The sequence below is a fragment of the Notothenia rossii genome (assembly GCF_949606895.1).
Source record: "Notothenia rossii genome assembly, chromosome: 9".
Classification (NCBI taxonomy): Eukaryota; Metazoa; Chordata; class Actinopteri; order Perciformes; family Nototheniidae; genus Notothenia; species Notothenia rossii.
Window position 1 is genome coordinate 71,594,108 of NC_136907.1, and position 21,454 is coordinate 71,615,561.

At 40.8% G+C, this 21,454-nt stretch overlaps 1 protein-coding gene across 1 annotated transcript in view; it reads right to left on the reverse strand.

The window, feature by feature from the left end:
- mtcl1 (microtubule crosslinking factor 1) overlaps positions 1-21,454 on the reverse strand; it is a 74,537-nt gene that overhangs the window by 22,855 nt on the left and 30,228 nt on the right. Inside the window, exons 4-8 of the mRNA XM_079651046.1 lie at positions 13,293-13,352; positions 10,254-11,636; positions 4,426-4,542; positions 908-1,006; positions 5-183 (exon numbers count right to left, since the gene is read on the reverse strand). Coding sequence (XP_079507172.1) covers positions 5-183; positions 908-1,006; positions 4,426-4,542; positions 10,254-11,636; positions 13,293-13,352 — 1,838 coding nt within the window. The remainder of the gene's footprint in view (positions 1-4; positions 184-907; positions 1,007-4,425; positions 4,543-10,253; positions 11,637-13,292; positions 13,353-21,454) is intronic.

Sequence of the window (21,454 nt, forward strand, 5' to 3'; positions counted from 1 at the left end):
GAGCCTCCAGCTGGTGAGGATGCTGCGGAGCTTCACGTAGAAGATGATGGTGTTGCGTCTGAAGAGCCGGACCTCCTGCTGCAGCACGGCTCGCTCCTGAGGCCACGGCACGTCGTGGGTCTGCAGGCCGTGAAGCTCCAGAGCCCCGCGCTGCACCTCCAGACGCAGAGCATCGTCCTCCGGCTGCACGAGGGTAAAGGGAAGATATTTAAATCATGTTGTCAGCAAAAGGGATATTTTAAAAATACTTTCTGAAGCTAAGTAGGTGACACTTAAGAAATCTATTAGGTCATTTTGGACATGCAGCTTCACCAATGATTCAGTAGGTCGGTTTGTTTTGAGAGACTTAAAACGTGTATTGAAATAATAAAAATATATTTAATCTTAATCTGTTTGAAAAAGAAAAGGTCAGACAATTGTAGAAAATGCTTAATTTGGGATATTAGACTTCATGTCCAACCAATCATATAAAACTCAAAGACATTCTGCCAGAATAACAAGGAATGAATACATTTTAAAAGTAAGATTTGGAGAATTTGGGGCATTTTTGCCAAAAGAAATTGCTAATTACAAACTGTTTGGGTTTTAATTGATACCGTCTGATTTTGTGAGCTTATTGAAAGTTTAGTGATAAAACAGAGACCCTTGTTTTTAGATGCAGATGCTACTTCTTTTTCCATTACAAAAAGTATTAGTCATCATTTTTTTAATAAAAGCAAGTAAGTGCAAAATCAATCTATCATAGAAAATGCAAGTATGGATATTAAAGTAAAACCTTGTTTCCTCTCGAGTGGTGGCACTTAATTAAAATCATGTTGAAACTCCAGCACAGAGCAGAATAAGTGAAGTGTGATACAGTTCTTCATGCTCTCATGTCCATGCAGCGTGACAGACGGCAGGGTCGTACCTGAGGCAGAGCAGCGACGGCCTCTCGATCCTCCGGCCCTCTCAGTCTGCGCTCAGGATCCAGACGAAACGTGAGGTCAGAGGCAGGCGCGTCCCGGAGCTGAACCACAACAACAACAGTCACTTTACCAACAACCTCGATTAATAACAGCACATATTGATGTCTCTGATTGCCTCTATTTAAAGCTTTACTTGATTAAACAATCGCAAAGGTTTTAGTTTTTGTTCTCTATCTAATATATCATATTCCAATGACTTGTATATAGACTATTCTTACACTATTTCTATTCTATTCTATTTTATTTGCATTATTTGATCTGTTTTGTTGTGTTGCACTGTTGGAGGAGCCTGTGACCTAAGATTGTAATCGTCATGACTACACTGTAGCTATACACATGACAATAAAAGCCTTGAATCTTGAATCTTGTGTGGCTCACTGATCAGGGCAAAAAAAAAGGTGATTTGGACACATTGAAAAAAACCCATATCTTCCTTCTTCAATCATTTAATGCTGAGATTTTAATCTGGAATACATCATTATTCTTCGAGCAACTTAAAAGCTTAAGTATAGATTCTCAAAAATATATTCAGACTTCAGAAGATGGATAGGGCTTTCTCGTCTTTCCACTAAGATATGAAGCTGTAACCGGCTGTTGGTTAATGTAGCTTAGCATTAGGTCTGGAAACAGGACGACACAGCTAGCTTTGCTCTGTCCAAAGGTTTAGAAGAATTGTCTACCAGCACTTTTAAAAACTGAAATGTGAAAACTATTTTGCAAAGAAATAGTCTGGCACATGAACCCCCCGCAAATGTTATTTTGTTGCTTTCCTATGTGTACAAAATAAACAAACAAGACATAATGTTTAATTGGTGCTTTAGCCAGGCTAGCTGTTCCCTGTTTCTGTCCTTATGCTAAGCTAAGCTAACCAACTGCTGACTGTAACTTCATATATATTTAGAGAGTAGCATTTCGTGTCATCGATGTTTAAAGGTCAGAAAGCGAATAGGTGTATTCAACATGAGCATTTCTATCACATTGGTGATTTTTTTTTCTTTTCAAAACTTAAATTAGGCATTATTACACAGTTACTAATAGCTCTAATGGGCAAAATGAAAATGTATAAATTCAATAAATAGGACAATAAATGTACTCTATTTGAACTGAAACACACTCTCATACATCACGTTTCTATCACCAGATGAATATGTTTTGAAAGTGTTATGAGTCCTCTTTTTTTCATTTAATACACTTCACAAATCATATAGGCCATGTAATGATTCCTTGACTCGTTTACAAGACATCTCTGTCTGTCCCTCAAAAATCCTTGAACTATAGATTTAATCAATTTGGAAACTGTAGCGTTTTTTAATGGCATTTCTTTCTTCTATCGTGCATGCAGGCTGGGCATTTTCTGTCCCCTCCGACAGTAAGATGAGCTGTTCAGTGTGTCCTGACCCTGGATCACCTCCCTGTCAGCCCAATGTCAAATGCAAATCACACAGGCCTAAAGTGCAGAGATAATCCAGCCATGTCCAAGCCGCTTTCCCATTCATTCATTCCACCTCACAGATTACTGCGGCAGAAAGCACAGGGACACAAAGAGTCCCCACGATGTCCTGTAACTGTAACTGTAACACTAACAGTGATGTGTGTCTGACAGCGCTCTGCATTACATAACAGCCGGCAATTTCTCTATGAACACAAGCATGAGGCAGCGATTATGTCCAGCGATTACACAGCCGGTTTATAAAGCGCCTAGTCACTGAAAGATCCAACTGATCTGAGAATCCTGCAGCAACATTACCAAACACCTGTCTCATTGGTTCTGTGTGTTTTAGAGGGAATTGTGACACGTGTGTAAGCTGCACTTATGTACTTATGTATATGTTAGTGGTGCAAAAAAGTACACTTACTTAAATACTGTACTTTTGAGCATGTTTTAGGTACTTGTACTCAACCTGCATATTTTCATAAATCCTACTTCTACAGTTTGGAAGCCACTATCGTATTTTTTATTCTACTACATTTATCTGAAAGCTTTTACATATGCAGTTTGTTTGCCAACACAAAATATATGTCATCTAATAAAAACATTGACACATAATTATAGGTTGAGATATCCAGCAGCAGTAAACAAATAATTACAATTAGCTTAGCCACCGTTACCAGCCTTGAAAGACACATTAATGCATCAAACATCTTAATCCAGTAATTTGATATATATGATTCTGAAATGTACTTTTGGTACTTTAAGTATATATTGATGCAGATACTTGTGTACTTTACTTAAGTAAGCTTTTGAATGCAGGACTTGTACTTGTAACAGAGTATTTTCTAAAATTTAGCATCCCTACTTATACTGAGTACTTCTTCCACCTTTGCATATGTTTACTTTGCTGAGTCGTGTTATGACGCTGCAGCCGGTGGAGATGAACAGAGGACATCACTCTGCTGACTCAGCAGGGATACACTCTGCATACATATACCTAACAAGTCCTTATGCTGCAGCTGTGCATGGCTGCTCATACTATTGTTTTAAAGGGCAACAAACTACCAGCAGATTGTATCTTATAACACACAACATGCAATCATAACATTTGGTGCAATAAAAGCCACTACTTTTCTTAGGTCTTGAGTATTATGCGATCCACTTTCTACTTCGAAATCTATCAAAAATGTCCAGGGCTCATGGTGTGAATTTATTAAAGCATGAAAGAGAATGTCGAATCAAAAGAGTTAAATTAATAAATAATGAAATAATGATCAGTGGTTGTGGAAGGTGATATTACGTGTGAGTGAAGTTGTGTTCAGTATTAAACAGTGAGTGTCAGTAGACATGCTGGGCTGAGCGGCTTCTGATCATAACAGAACATCAAAACATGTAATTATCTAAAACTCAAAATCAGCATAGTGCTCAGAGCCACATTATGGCATGAACATCATTTTAAGATTTAACTTCACATGAGTATACATTGAATTATATTGGATAAACTTGATATACTTTAGAGAAGTATTTAGGGATTTCTGTCAACTGTAAACAAAATGTAAAGTCAAACCTTTAAGAATTAACATACCTTTACATTATATCACTTTCTTCACTGTAGAGCAAGTTTTCCTCCCATGGTGCATCTCAGGCTAACAGACGCTCCAAAAACAAACCCCAGAAGCGCCCGAAATGAATGTATTTTTTTGTTTACTAGTATTAACTGCAATACATTTGAGGCGTGACACCTTCAGAATGGGTTTTGCAAAAGCATGACTATAGATTATTTTCAATTGTTCATTTTGCTGCATAAAAAGTGTAATAAAATAAATAGAATGACATGCTTTTGGAGCCCTGCAGAGCTGTTGTTTCACCATGGGAAAGAAAAACACATTTTGCTCCACAGAAACCAAACCAGATTTGTCTTTTAACCAATTTAGTTCATTATATAATAGCATTTTACAGAAAGCTCGGTGTGCGGGGCTCGTGGAGCCGGTGTTAACTCAGTCCCACAGGTGGGAGGGGGGCACTGACCTCTGCTCTTAAAGCCAGGGGCCTGGGGTACCTAGTGAGTCCCGGGGGTCTCTGGCTCTGGGACTCCACGCCTCGCTCCTGTCCTAGACGCCACTCCAGCTCATCCCTCTGACCGGACTGTGAGTGACGTAGGGGGGGGGGGAGGGAAGGAGGGCGAGGGTTGGGGGGGTTAGGGGGGTGACAGGTGAAGGATACAGGGGTGCAGGAAGTGGTGGTGGTAGGGGGAGATGTTCGAGGTGGACAAAACAGACAAAAGACAACAAACGGGAGTGAGGGGACGAGGAGAGAAAGCAGGTGGGGAACACAAAAAACAAAACAGAAAATGGGTAAAGAATATAAGCAGAGAGAGAGAGAGAGAGAGGGGGGAAATTAACTAACAGACTACATGGTGTGGAGAAAAACAAACGGACTAGAGTACGAAGAAAAGCGCAAAGAGAAAGACCAACTTAAAGATGACGCCGTATGAGAGAGATGAGAAGAGAACGAGAATGAGGATGAACAAAATCATGGGCTGAAACATCTGGCGGGAACACAAAGAGGAACAAAGAGAGGGAGTCGGGGGGAAAAGAATGCAAAACACTTGTTATGAAGCGCATGCAATGAGGGATACATGAGTCCAAAACCAACAGCTGAGAGATACCACGGAAAACTGCGGAGCGAGAGCTAGCACGCTAAAGGTTTCCAACACATGCCTGCGCGCAGCCCAGTGGGTTGTAGGAGGAGAGCCACATCGTTTCACACAGCATTTAAATACACTGGAGGGCTGCCGTCGAGGTTTAAGGCCGCTATGATGATTGTGAATTAGTTGTCCCACTAGCTAGCAGGAATTAATTACTATTGTGCTAAATAGTTATCTAAATATGTGTGTAGCTTTCACTAAGGGAACACATTTAGGCATATTTTCTGTTAGTTCTGACACGCATATTTGAAACTATTATCTCAGAATTAGGGCTGCTCGATTATGGCAAAAATCATAATCTCGATTATTTGGGTCAATAATTGTAATTGCGATTATTAAATGCGATAACTCATTGATAGAGATGTCCCGAATCGGAGCCCATCATGTGATTTTCAAAAAATCGGGGATCGGGATTTTAATTTTTAAAAATTTTTTATAAATACTTTTTAAAAAACTACTTTTTTTAATTCAATGTTACAAAACAAAAATGACCATGTTCAAGTTTTAAAGTGATCCTGAGGCCTTAGCTTTGGTTTCAAATGACACAACATCATGTATGTGTTGCTTCTTTGGGGCTTGTTTTCATAGACCTGGTTGCTTATTTCTCTCAAATCTGGCAACAGAGTGGGCGCAGTGTCTAATTGTAGCAGTAAGCTAACGAGTACTGATAAGCTTTATTTTGTTTTGATCCAATGCTGCACAACTGAACTGATTCAATGCTGCTGTGAAAAAAAGAAGCTATATCCATGTAGGATAGAATATCAAATTTAAATTAAAAAAATAACCTTAAGGGACAACTTGAATGCTTTTTTTCTTTTTTTTCCTCTTAATGCATTGCATAAAGATCGGGTCGGGAAAAATCGGTATCGGCAAATTGTCAAAATCAAATGATCGGAATCGGATCGGGAGCAAAAAAAGGTGATCGGGACATCCCTATTCATTGACTTTGAAAACATCCATTTATTGGAGAAAAAAAATGTTGAACAGTATGTTTTGAACAGTTGATTACCCTGAGCTTCAAGTATAATTCCACTGAAGAAAAAAAAAAAAAAAGTAATAATAAAAAAATAATCGTTTTATTTCGATTACGTTGTTTTCGTAATCGTTGCAAGCCATAATCGTAATCGCGATTAAAATACGATTAATTGAGCAGCCCTACTTAGAATTATCTCAGAATTGCAAGAGACATATCTTTGGGTTTTCCCGACTGGTCAGAGGTTGGAAATGTTGTGATTGAATATTCATAAAGTAAAACATAAAGTGAAGTCAGATAAGAGTTAAACTGTATGGAGGACAATAGCGAAGAATCCTGTGATCAGTTGGTACAATTCTTTGTTTTGTTTTTGACAAATGAAAGTCATAATTATGTGAAAATGTTTCCACCCCTTCTCAAGATCATGACAAAAAATTACATCAGGATTTAAATTGAAATTGAAATTGTTATTGCACGTCGTAACTATCTTGTACACATCTCCTATAATTACATTAATGACATCTTACTAGAGGGTCTGCAGAACTCAAGATCCATAATTACAGGCTGCAAGTCAAGTCAATTATATCATATATTATTTACTAGATTATTATGAGATCTGGCTCTTGTTATTATGAGAGAAATATGATACAATGATGGTGTAAATCTTAATAAATCTAAAGTGAGCTGGTTTCTCTCTTGTGAATGCACGTTTGTACATTATCTTAATTTCTTTAAATGTATTTTATATAGTTGCCCTACACTTTGTTGCTGCACGGACTATTTCTGCATTTTAAACTGAACAATTCTACGATCATCTTCAACAGAAGGCCTATTTGCATTGAACCGGTGTGAGTAGTTAGTGCAGTGGTTAGCTCTGACTAAACCACCCAGCTTCACCCAGACTAACCGGACAGCACAGGCGGAGGATCAAAGCAGAAACAAGTCGTTGTATAGATTAAGCATGAAGGCAGCGTCACTCCATTATCTCTACAGAAGCAGATTGGGTTTGAAAATTGTTTGAAGAGCTGTTTGTTTTTCTCTCAACAACTGTGTGAGTGATTATAAAACACACCCAAGATGTCTGCCTGAGCACAGAGATGAAGAGCCTGCGTTGGGAGAGCACACAGTGTGTTGACATGTTGACTTACACTAAGCTGCAACAACACACGAGCAGAAAGCAGGATGCAGCCAGCGAGGTTTCTCTCAGCTCACACAGCCCCATGCAAACCTTCTCTATTCAATGGAGGTCATTTTAGACACGGTTTCATGGTTCGTTTCCTAGGAAACACCATGGAGTAACCATGTGTCTGTGTGTGTGCGTGATATGTTGTGCAAACACAACAGCTTTACCATGTGTGTGTCATAATGAGTCACCAGTAGTCCATTGTTACTAAGGGCATTTACTTAAGTGCTGCACTTAAGTAGTAATACTTCACATTTCTAGTTGTAATGCCGCTTTCTACTTCTTAATTACTTCTCCAAGGAACACATTAAACATTCAACTCTATAATTATCATGATACTATTATTATCTGACAGCTTTAGTCAGTAGTTAATTTAAAAATTAAGAATTTGGCTCACAAAACATAATGTTTATTAAATATAATGTTGTGTTATAAACATAGATTTTATATATAAAGGGTATACATTCAATTTCTCAACCTTATAGCATAGTATAGCATAGCATAAGTCCTGCTGAAATAAAACAAAAATGACAAATTACAAATCCTAAAATATTATATTTCAAACTTCTCAAATCTGAGGATTTTTCATAATTAAGTACTTTTATTTTAAATACCTTGATCATTTATTATACCTACATACTTAAGAACATCTTCATTGAATGACTATAACTTAATGTGTAATGTTACAATTTGAAATAAATACTTTTACTTATGTAAAAGATCTAAATACTTCCTGCTCAACCGTAACTCACACAAATGATAGCATGGTGTAGCAAAGCTGCAGAAAAACAGTTTTACTGAAAACTTCCTCGTGCAATAGTAGATCGTTGTTTTAGGAAAAAGCTTTGAATTGAGTCGAATGGGAGAGCGGCCATTACTCCTTCAGTTCCTACTCCATTCATACTGAGCTGCAGACAGTGAGTGCAGGGAGGAGGCAGGCAGGGCTGCGGGCTGGGAGGATGTGCATGGAGATGCAGATGTGAATGTGGCAGCAGCAGCAAGCGATGGTGGGTCGGGGGGGTGGGGGGGGGTCCGTGTGGTGGAGCTGGGTGGCTCGTGTCGGAGCGGAGGGTCCTGACATGTGACCCTGAGCAGCCACTTGACGTCTGGGGGGTCTAACAGCCTCTCAATATGTTTTATTGAGGCTTTAAATGATAGGTTCGGATTTGCCAAGTCTATCTGACCTGTGTCATGAGGGTCTAATTGCAGGTCACCTTCTCTAGGGGTGGTCCACTGCTGGAGAATTCTGCTTTAAAACGATAGAAAAATCCCACATTGAAGAATAAAAAAGCAGCATCGTACAAGCAAGCTTTCCCCTGTGCAATCAGTCTAACAACTATGAGCCTCTGGGCGCAAACGCCACTATTTGGGTTTAATGGGGTCTGACAGCGGATATCTGTCCGTAGTCTGTCTACAGTCCAACTAACAAAGGCGCACATTTAAAGTTGGGAAACTAAATTGATTCATAAATAGTGAAGCACAAGCGAAAAATTGCTAAATCATGATCAGATTATGCCAATGCAGATCTCCTCTTGTGCTCCTCCCTACACGGACTGTTAACCTGCAATCAACCAAATCTCACTCAAACATCACTGTTGTTTCGAATTGATTTACAAACGACCACTCGACAGGAAGTTTCTGTGCTCCCTGAACTCGCTTAAGGACACCTGCGTTACAAGTGACAAATCCCCACCATGTGACAAAATCCTTCGCTCTGCAAATTTCATCTCAGAAAGGAAGCACTGTCCAGGGAAACACAAACAAAGAATTCTGTACATAAAGCCTATTGGAGGGACCAACTATACTGTATGTGGCCAACGCAAACTAGTGAAGCCTCAAATCAACTTTGGCTGCCTTCTCAAATGATATTAGACTCCTGTGACTTTGCCAGACTTGCAGCGAGAAGCTCAAAAAGAAAGATTAAAATCTATGCAGCAGAACCAGAGATATAGTTTGTTTTAATCCATCCATTCTTTTTGCTAGTCAAAACCTGGCACCGACTTTACACACAAAGCAACTCACCCTCAGTTTTGCAGTTGAAATCAATGTTAGGATAGTAGCGACGATGGTAGCCTCGAGCAGGGATAAGGAGCTACATTGGTCTTTAAGCTCACTTCTTTTTAACTTGTAGAAGAGCTCAACAGACAGCACACAACTCCCTCTGGAGACATAACATCTTTATACAACTTTTTGTACACCTATGCAGTAGCACAGACATCAAAGAACAGACGTTGTGTTTCATACATTTTTGGAACAGAATATAGACTTTTTTCCTATTGCAGAGAAAGACCCATAACTCTCAGCAGACACACGGCCATGTATCGCATTAAGATAGACTTGAACAAATCCGAACCTATCCTAATCGCTGCCTAAATTGCTTACAACTTAATGAAGTTCCCATTGACAGGCGTGGTTGTGGATAGCATGTGTTCTGCTTAAGACGTACGGCGCTGCCAATGTCTTTAATTAGAGCGGAATATTTTAACACAGTTCTGACACTTAGGATCTCATTTCGTTTATTGTGGCATTAAACGGTCGATTAATGACTGCACACTTACGGCTGTTTAAATCAAACCAAAATGAATTCTCACATTAGCAAAAACACACACCAGAGGGGTATGTCTTACTTGCCAGGATTTTGCAGAGTAAACATATTAGTTTTATTCTGTTTTAAAGCAATGAAGCCATCTGGTGTGAAATCCTCTTCGACTTGGTCTACGAAAACCAGCTCGGACCCCGTTGGATGCTGATGATTGTTCTTCAAGTTTCTTTAGGTAAAGAGTTTCTTTAAGTACATCCTGTTTCTTTCCATCTATTGAAAAAAGTGTTGACTTTTTTCAAACCGTGGCGAACAGGATTTCCTTATTATCACTATTTATCTTTAAGCAAACAAACCAAGCAGCCACAGAAACAAAACATATCAAAGTACTGAGAAATCCTTTTAAAACAACAGAACAAAGGCCACAAAAGAAGTCTGACTCCGTCGAACTTACCTGGAAGTCCGTCACCAGGTCCCTTCCGAAGGTGCCGATGGGAGAGTCCCGGGACATGGAGGTGACGGTGGACAGGAAGCTGCTGGACTCTGTGAGGTTCGGCATGGGGGACAGATCGTCTGTCCGGTCCCTCAGCCCCTCCCCCACGTGGTCCAGCTTCTCCGTGAAGATGTGCAGCTCCGTGCGGAAAGCCTTCATGCGAGTGTTGATGGTGTCCAGGACCTGGGTGTCTGGTTTGGATCCGGACGCCCCCGCATCTTCCAGACTCTCTCCGGTCGTCACCAGCAAATGGCCTTCAAAGATCAGACTGTCCGTGTCCGTGATCAGTCGATCCACCGTCTTCCCGAGCCTCTCCGCCTCACGCTTCACGTTGGTGAACGACTCCCGCTCCTCCCTCCTGCGGTTCGCCCTCTCTACGGTGCTGAGCTCGCTTCCATCCGAGGGTTTGAAGCTCCCGAACCCTGAGGTGGTGCCCGTTTTCTCAAACAGGTCTTCGGAGTCACTCTCCCCGCCAATAGGGCCTTCCCGTTTGGGTTGCAGGAGGAGAAGTCGCCCTGCCTCCTCTTCCTCGGCAGCTTCTCTCTGGCCTGCATCACTGTCTGCGTCGCTGTCTCGGGGGCTGCCAGTGCGCAGGCCCAGGTGAGCGGCCAGGTCGCAGCGCTGCACGTTGGAGATGAGCACTCGGTTCTCGTACTGCAGCTTCATCACCTTCCCACTCAGCTCGTTGATCTGCATCCTGGCCGATTTAAGCTCCTCCATCATAATCCCGCCGCTACCATTCCCGCCATTCCCAGGTTTGAATAATCCTCCCTCGCTGGCCTCCTCGCCCACAGAGCCGCCGCTGCTGCTGGTGGGCCCGAACTTGAATCGGTTGAGTTCGGACGTCAGCTGCCGGTTGTGGTCCTCGATCTCTGAGATGGAGCGCCGCAGAAGCTCCGCCTCCTCCTCCACGAACTGTAGATGCCGACGGAGCTCACTCGCCGAATCCAGCGCGTCACCACCGTACGGAGACGAGGGCATGCTGGAGAAGGGTTCCCGCCCAAAGCAGTCTCTCTCGTACTGACAGCGGATGTCTTCGTTTTCCGCCCGCAGGCTCCGGTTCTCCACCTCCAGCTCCACAATCTTCCTGCCCAGGATGTTGGCCTCCTCCTCCACCAGCTTGAGGCGGAGTCGCAGCTCGGCCTCTCGGGTCGTGTGAGGCCCGCCGCCGGAGCACTCGGCCAGGGGGAGTGGACTGTCCACGTCCCCGTAGACCGACTTGTACTTCTGCAGCTCCTGCTCCAGCTCGTCCTTCTCGCGGCCCAGCTTCGCCATCTTCTTCCTCATCAGACTCGACTCCTCTTTGGAAAACTGGAGCTGGCACCTGAGGTCTGCACTGTCCTCCTAGCAGGGGTAAGGAAAGGAGGAGGCATTTAGACACTTTAGGGCAGGGGTTCCCAACCTTTATTGTGCCAAGGACCGACAGATACATTAAAAAAAATGTGCGGACCGGTTGTCCATTTTAGCTGATTTTAATATTTACTCACTAGCAGGTGGAAACAGAGGCTAATTGTATTTAACAGCCTGAAGAAATACCAATATGCATCCAAAACATATTAATAACATTTAAAACCAGGATACAATTAAAACAAAAAATTATAATATATAATATAATATGGCCTAATATAGGTGGCAACAGTGGCTAATTGTATTTATCAGCCTGAACACATAATAGAACAATATGCATTCAAAACATATTAACAATGTTTAAAACCAGGATACAATTAAAACAAATTAGGACCACTGTACACATATTGGTATAACTGAAATGTCAGGGAGACCCTGGGCTTGTTTGCCAGCCATAATAACGTCATACCGGGGGGTTCGTTCCGGTGCACTCCGACAGCATTTAGCACTACATCGAGATTAAGATTAAAATAACTTTTGGGAACACCCACATACCTATGGAGTTGGCCATATGTGTGTAAATTACTGTTCATGGTAATTTGAAAACAAATGCCAATCTTGGACACACATAAACACACCGAACATACACACACACACACACACAGCGGAGCTGAGCAGAGCACATACACACACACATAATGCGCCTTTGTGACCGGACATTTCCTTCATACAACGAGTAATAGGGGGAATAATCGGGCCGTTCGATGTGTGTGTGTGAAACGTAGCATCCTGCAGTGGGGAACACAGTGAAGCTGGTGCTGCACTTCTCAGAGGCTGCCTCCTGATGCTGCAGCCATTTCATGAAGTGAAGGAGGTTTTACAAATTAAAAAACATAGCTCTCCACCCCTGGCCGCAATGTCCTTAAAATGAAGTCTGAGTTCGAAATATATCTCAAATAATGTATGCACTGCCATTTCCCCACATAAACATAACAGTCTGTGATTAAACGGTTGTCTCCTGTGTGCTCCACTTCCTATTGGCGCACCGGTAACTTTCTCTGTGCACGAGAGAGACCTTATGCTAAACAATTTTGATTTATTTTGTATGTTTTGGATGAAATAATATGACTGGTATAGGTGCGAAAATAAAAAAATAAAAATGTTTAATAAAATATTTTTTAATATTTATAATTCTGCAAATATTACGATAAACTCACAGCTATTTCGCGGAACGGCAGTAACACCTCCGGAGGTTGGGGACCTCTGCTTTAGGGGATAGGGCTGGGGATATTTTATACTTGTGTTATTGTCAAAACACTTTTTAAAGAAGAAATAAAGTTGTTGTTAGGGACTACTTTAAGCGGTGGATTAATCCACATTTGCAAGAGGAGGACCATGCATGTGGGATTGAATCAAAATAAATGATGGTAATTAAGACACATTTCCCTAATTGAAAAACTATGGATCAATAATGAGATTTTAATTGTTTTTAGTCAACATTGGAGATTTATGGCCATAATACTAATAACTCGTTGTTGTTCGTGTTTTCATTTAATTTGTTGACAATAAGGACAATATGTCTACGCCCTTATTGTTTATGAAATAAAACATGTTATGTTTTGAAAGAAACAGAATATATATATTGTTTTTTACCTGACTTGAGGATTTCTTGTCTTTAAATGTTTCCCTGCTTCCTCTTCTCCTTGGTGCAGTCTGAAAGAGAAGGAAGAAGGATGTTAAACATGTAATCATGTAAACCGTTATTCGACTATTCTTAAAAACACTTAGTGGAGCTGCAAAAGGGAAACAGAATTACACAAACCGACACACAGCACACTGATAACAGCAATAAAACACACTTTGGGAATTCAATAGTGCAGATTTCAGCATTTTTAAGGCGCTATTGATATTTCCATACATCATGATGCCATTGTTTATACAACAATCACAGTATTGAGGGTACAACACAACCCCAAAGCAACAGTGGAACAAATGTGTGTTTGCTAACATGAACACCAACTCCCCTCGTATGAAGCAGCCTGAAGTACTTTAATCTGTGTGGATATCTTACATAACATTTCCATCATCAGGTCAAAGATAAATCTAATAAGGAAGTATTTACACTAATGCAGACTGAAGATCACGTGATATAATATCATCTGGTTAGCATGTCAGTGTGACTGCGAGTCAGCGGAGGGGCAGAGGGGACATATTTTTCTAAAGTAAATCAGCTCTTCAGACAATTCTGCTCAGCATGAGGGTCAGAAATACTTGAGATAACGAGGATGTGCTGTCGTGTCTTTTTCTCCGAATGATGCACCGGGGTGCTTCAGATCTTATTCTGAGCTCAGTGCGATGGACGTCTTATCCCGGCTCAGATTCAGTGACACATGGCGCTCGGGGAGGAAAGCATCTGCCTGTCCAGTGGTGAAATCTGCAGATAATATGACTGAAGGCCTGGCACGCAAAGCCTGGATAAAACAGAGTCATTCATTTTTATGAAGTCTGTGCATTTTCTCTTAGCAACGGCTGCAGAAGACGGAGATAAGAGAAGTGAGACGAGAGAGGAAATGAAAGGAGGAGAGAGGGAGAAAGCCCTGTCTATAAATGCAGAGTGTGAACTGCATTTCCAGGAACAGACTGCCGCCCTGGAAGAGTTATTTAAAGGTTGTGGTGATCAGTTATCCTGGCTCCTTTCAAGGAAGCAGAACTTGATATTAATGTTTCCGATCTGAGGGTGGCGATCGTATTTCAAAGCATTTCTACCTCTGAAGTCAAACAGAGATGATTTTACTAAAGCTGCAGCAAAGGATTCCTTTCATCTTATTGATTCATTGGTTTTGTATAAAAGGCCAGAAAGGTGAAATATGTGTGTCCGGATTTCCGAGAGCCTAAGGGGACGTCATCTTTGGGACGGGGTGGCGTCAGGCCGTGTCCTTGGGCAAGACACTTCACCTGAACTTGCTCCTGTGGGTATTGTCCACAGTAGACCATTACATGTATGATCTGTATGTGTAATGTGTATTTGTAAAGTGCTTTGAGTCATTGATAAAGCCCTATAATATATATAAGGATTATTATTATTATTATCTTGAAATGTCTTGTTTTGTCTGAGGAAGAGTCCAAAAAATAGGTCGAAAATGATCCTACTTTATCGTCAACACAATGTCAATTCACGCACTAAAGAAATTATGAAGCAGATAAGAACTGAGCACACAATAATATCAGTTCATTTATATAAAATAATATTCTTTGATAATTGTTTTGGGCACATTACATTTCATTTAGCTGACGCTTTTATCCAAAGCGACAATAAGTGCATTCGACCAAGAAGACACAAACTAGAAGAAAACCGAATCATATAAGTACATCAGGTTTCATAGAGCCAAAACATTTCAAGTGCTACTCAACTAGCTTTAGATAAGCCAGTCCTTTGTTGGTATATACGTGCTTTGTTAATTAGGCACAAACTATCCTTGGGAGTAACTTGCAGGATATTGACAATGTTAAACTTTCCCAACATACATACAGGCATGTAAAATATTGTATTAAGATAGACTCAAATAAATTGTTAACCTTAGCTTTTAAATTACTGACAAAACACAGAGATATCTTGAAGACTAAACAAATCCTCAAAAACAAAAATACAAAAGCGTTTAGAGAATATTCTCAATGTGTTTGCGAACTACATGTCAAACATATGATCATTTCAAATCAAGTTTTATTTATATAGCACATTTTTAAAACGTTTTTGGTCGAGCCATATAATAATTACCTTACAGTAAGGACACTATACAGTAAATGCAACAGCACAGTTTATGCAGAATATCAATAAGAGACAACGACACCCTCTGTCCTTAGACCCTCACATCGTACAAGGAAAGACTTCCAGAGAAAAACCCCACAGTTTAAAGGGGAACATGGGAGAAACCTCAGGGAGAGCATCAGAGGAGGGATCCCTCTCCCAGGACGGACAGACGTGCAATAGATGCCGTGTGTAAATCTAAAAGATAATACATTTTGCAGCATAGGTAGACCAAATGTTTGGAAATGCATGTGTCTATAATAATAAGATGAATCCACGAGGATGTCAACATATATAATGTTATACTGCTTGTATGTTAATGTGACAGCGTTCACTTCAGGCTTGTCTCGTTTGTACATGAAAAGGTTGCTGATCTGATCTTGTGGTGACCTTTTAAGTTGCCACTCGAGGAATACATTTTGACTATAACTGAATTTCCCTTCAGTTAAGTCCTCAGTCAGCGCACAGAAGATTATTCATCGTGCTTCAGCTGCAGCTGTTTAAGGATACAATGTTCTTCTTCTACTTCTCTCATGTTTTTTACTTTGTATAAAGCAAACTCTTCACTGTACGAGCTCTGTTCTCAACCAAACTGAAGCAGTAGGACAGAGTGAATCATTCATGGCAAGGCAGATGGAAAGTGTGAGGGTGAAGCTGTTTCGCCCGCAGCGGGAACGGACCTTGACTCAGGCTCTGGCTCTGCGACAGGAAGGGAGCGCCCAATTAGAAAGTGCTCCAAAACACAGGAGTTACACAACCGTGCTGTGGGTTACAGAAAGGGATTTGTGCCTTCTTATTGTCTAGTTCCCTGATTTGACCTTCAGCTGATACATTTCTACTGAAGTTTCATGCTCAAGAGACCTTGGTTGCAGCTAAGGTGTGTTTAGATGATCAATATTTTCTAGTTTGCCTTTCATCTGCGTGTTACTGAAGAAAACACAGAATTTCTGACTCATACATACAGAGGAGAGTTTCGAGCTTCTCTTCCCTTCACAGCTTCTTTTGAAGTTTCTGTCTGAACCAAACTCAACCTCTGTGCCGATGGTGCATTCAAAGGCATCAATACACTGTGCGCTGAATGCAGAGAGATTAATAGTGCATGTTTTTAGGTGAGCCTCGAATCAATTATAGAAAGTGTACGACATGTTTTTAGATGTTTTCACGCCACAAATGTTATGGTTTTTCCACAGATTTTATATATTTAACTTGTCAAGTTCACTTTCTTTGGCTGTTCCAAATAGTTTAATGTCCAAATGACAGAGAGTGAATACACGTTGTAATGGTTGAAGGAGGGTAACTACACACATATCACATTACACACCAATATTGATACATAATGGATACCAATGGTCTGAATGGCTCTACAATGGCAGGTGTCAAAAAAAGTACATATAACAGCAAAGAAGAACCATCTTTCTCATCATCATGAATATGTATTATTATAAGCATTATATTTGATTACTTATACTATAAAACAGATTATAAAGCGGACAAGTCAAATCAAGCAATCTGATTGGTTCTTAGCCGTGATATACTGAGCGTATACCACGGGTAGAATTGTAAATTACTTTTCACAACAAGTCAGTATCCCTCCGCGTCTGAGAAAAACAGTATACCGTTGGGGTTTCGCGTCGGGCCGAACCACGCCCCCTAGCTGTGATATAATGAGCATATACCACGGCCTGTCGTGAGCTATTGCTTAAATCTATCACCTGCATTACAGTACGTTAAGAACAAGTGTATTAAACTATAGGAAAAAGAGAATCCAAGAAACTAGGGTTGGGGGATAGGGCCGCAATACCATTATTTTATAAATATCTATTACAAAATACCATGTAACATGGAGCATGTAGCAAATAGCATGTTGCCTGGTAATTCAATAAATACATAATCTGAAATAAAGCCTGTAATGGTAAGCCCCTGAATGAACTAAATACTAAATAATTGTGTAAAAAGCAATTAGTATTTTCTAATTCAATTAGGAACTATAGTGCAAATAAAAAGTTTGAATTGAATTTATTCCAAGACCTTTATGAATACATGTTCCTAAATCTGGTCCAAACGCCCTTATCAAAAATGTACCAGGATCAAAAACAATAAGGAATAAAATGTTGTAATAGTTGATCGTTAATGACAGACTGAAATACATGCTTAGTCGTTATTTATTAACCGTCTACATCAGACAACCCCCGCTGTCGAGTCACAGCTTTGTGCGTGTGTCAGTATCTCCAACACCAGTCGTGTTTTAATACCCGGCCCTGGTGACGGGGCTAATCTCTCTGGGGAGACAGCGGATTAGACGGCATCTTGTGCAAAGCTCCTGACAACCAAAGACCCCCACAACCCCCGGGATCCCTGTTTACTGTTTACTGTACGCAGGAGTCAATCCGAGGTTGAAGGAACAACCATGTGATCAGAGAGAAGCTAATAATGATGTATGTCTGAGCCAATTACCTGGAAGAGCATTTGTGTAAACCTCAGTGTGAACTTTAATCTGATTCACTTCATCTCAAAATGTATATCAGACACTAAAGGGAACAATATTGTTATGGTGATGAACACAAATAGCGTGCTGTGAGCTTTTTCCTAAAATCGTTCACCTTTTTATGTATGTCGTGAACATTTAAAAAGGTGTAATTAAGTGACTAACAGCACTTTAAAAAGAAATGCTATAATATCTTCATTAAACGAGGACCATGCATAAAAGCACATCAATCTCAAAAAGACAATATTTGATTTATCCCGGATTAAGCTATTAACACATTTTCCTCTGCAGTCCCTGGGCAGGTACACACATAATTATCACTTAAACCACTACATAGTCTCCGTCACACTAACTATTATAAAACAGATCAAAGTTCAGATATATAAAATATAAATACCAGCACATTTATCAGTACTCTGCAGGCTCTGGTTTCAGACGGAGGGTGAAAAGAGGTGCTGCAGCAGAGGCAGTATGAGAAAGATAAAGACCTTTTTGAACATCAACGCATGTAAACATGTCACAGTAGAGACACTACATACAATATGAACCTGAAAATGAGCAGAATAGGGCCCCTTTAAATTATATGATCTCATATAAGCAACTGCTATCTACACAACAATTGAATTTGACAAGTTGGTCCCTTATCAGAATGCAAGCGGATAATACTCTAGTACCGCTCCTGGGAAATAATGTAAATGTGAACTATACAGATTTGAGTTGAAGTAGAACCTCCCGCTCAAACATCCCCATCCTATTCACAGCGTACAGGATCAATAAGATTAGGATTTCACAAAGCGGTGTCACATAAACACTGCCATGGTAGATAGAGAAGTTCAGCAGAGAGGGCAGAGCTGCAGAGCTACAGGTTTGATCCCTGCAACAGATGGCGTGTCTCTCAGCTAAACACTCACCACTGACATCCACTGCATCGAAATGTGACTCAAACACTGAGGATGTGTTAGCTTCTGAACGCTTGTTTCAAACACAACGACTAAATATTCAATTCACACATACATGCACGTTATCGTTAGCAGTTTCTTGTGTGCTTTTATTATATACATGCAGCTTGAATGTGTGAAACAGAGCGGATGATATTGCCGAACTACCTGCGTACTTGGCGGTGAGTCTTTATATGAGATTCAATATCTTCTTTTTGGAAACCTTAGTATCATTAATGATGTATTTTCCTGGTTATCAGGCTGCATTACAGTCAATTAATGCACTTTTCTGAACTTGCAAGGCTGTTCTTGCTCTTAAACTGTTTGAAATTACTCACTTAGCCATTATATCCACGTAATTTATCAAAACTCTCATTGGGTAAAGTTAAAGCACCAACCCTATCGTCCCAATATAGATATCAAGGTATTTGCTATACGTGATGTGGCCCTGTCCACACACACACACACACACACACACACACACACACACACACACACACACACACACACACACACACACACACACACACACACACACACACACACACACACACACACACACACACACACACACACACACACACACACACACACACACACACACACACACACACACACACACACACACACACACACACACACACACACACACACTTCCCTGTTCTTAGTGTGGCTGTATTTATCCCACTTTAACACACAATTACACTCTAGCAGAGCGAAAAGGCCCAAACGTCTCTCTTAATGCTCGTCTGAATGCACTGCTCTCACACGCCTGTTAGCTCGGGTTGGTGGCAGTCAGTCATGCAGTAATGCAGCTTCAGCTGGTCTGGGATCTGTTGTACTGGTGCAGCCGGTTTTTAGTCCTCTGGGCCTCTGCCAGCCCGCGGGATTAGCAGATTGTAGTTACATTGTAGTTACACAGTCGTTACACCGCTGGGACTGAATGAAGCAGGCGCTGTGGGCACTGACTGACTGACTGATTTCTCTGGCCTTCTCCTCTACCTCCTTCCTGAACCCTACCTCCCTTTCTACCCGGTCTTATCCCCTCCCCTTGTTCACTCCCTCCTTCTTTTCTTCTCTCCTCTGCTTTTCACATCCCCGTCAGCGTGTGACCCGTGAAGGACTTCTGAAATCGTATAATTGTGTGTCTTCTGAGAGGCAGTTTTAGTTAAAAAGGTCATTTTAACATCTTCAAAGGCCTCATTTGTAATGAGGATTATAACTGAGGCTAAAGATAACGTTTAAAGAAGAGGCTGAGGTAGTAGAAGATTTGGATTTAAGATAAGGTCTAGTTAGGACAAAGGTTATGACAGTACATGGATTAAATAGCAAGGGTCAGAGCAAAAATGGCATTTAGCTAAGTAAGGATGAGATTTGAGTTTGGCATCAAAGCGTAAACATTATTTAAAGGTGCCCTCAAAGACAGTTTCGTAAATGTGTGTGTATGCCTGAGTCCTTGTTAAGTAAAGTATCAAGATAAAGAGATCAGTAATGTGCATGATGTGGGTGATGATGTGTTTATGTTCAACAATTACCTCCGGCTTTACTCTGCTGTACAATTAGAGAAATGTCACATGTCGACACTACGATGCGTTTATAGGTGTGAAACTGATTCTGGCATCCATTAGCGTCACTCAGGGGAATATATTCAACACATGAGTAAAAGCACATTGTTCCGTAGGTTACATTTCCTCCGTAGTGCTCGGCTGCTGAAAATCAGAGCACTACAAACTCACATGTTCTTGGAAGAACCGGAGAGTCCACAAGGGAAAGGACGAATAAAGTGTACTCTGACACGCCTGGTTACGTAAGACACTGAGGCGTTTTTGGACCAAGTGTTGGCCGACATCACACAATGACATCACCAAAAAAATCCCAATGTGTGGAGGGAAACTTATTTTTGGGGTGGAGGAAGAATGGGAGTGTGTTTTCAGCGGCATCTGGACTCAACAACTTGGACTATTTCTGATTTTGCTCAGAGACAGTAACAGTGCAGAGAGTGCATGGAACTGCACATGACATTTAGGATATAACAAAATGATGTTTATTAAGAGAATTAAAAACAAGGGCTTTGGCGAAAAGCACCCAACTGGTGGAGAGTAGACATTTGGTTCACTTTCACCGCTGTCATCTGCACATGTTTATGTATATCCAGACAAAAGACACCAATCAAAGCACTGTATTTTACCTGCAAAGTGTCAACAAGCAGACAAACTAAATTAGCAAGTAAGTGGAGAATTGACCAGCAAAAGAGCCAGCCATCAGGAGTTGGAAGAGACCAACAACTTGTAGTCTGACGCGCCCGTTTTTGTAACACATTGAGGCATTTTTTGAAGTGCTTGATGACGTCGCCCAATGACATCACAGAAAAAGAGGAAAAAAACATTTTCAGGGGGTGTTGGATGAGTAGGGATGGGAACACGGCGAGTGTATTTTCAGCAGCATCTGTACTCAACAGCTTGGCCGATCAAACCGCCGTACTTTACCTGCCAAGTGTCGAATGGTAGACAAATAAAATATGCAAATAATTGGTGAAGATAATAATATGAACATAATCATTTAGAAGCTATTATTTTTATTCTACTAA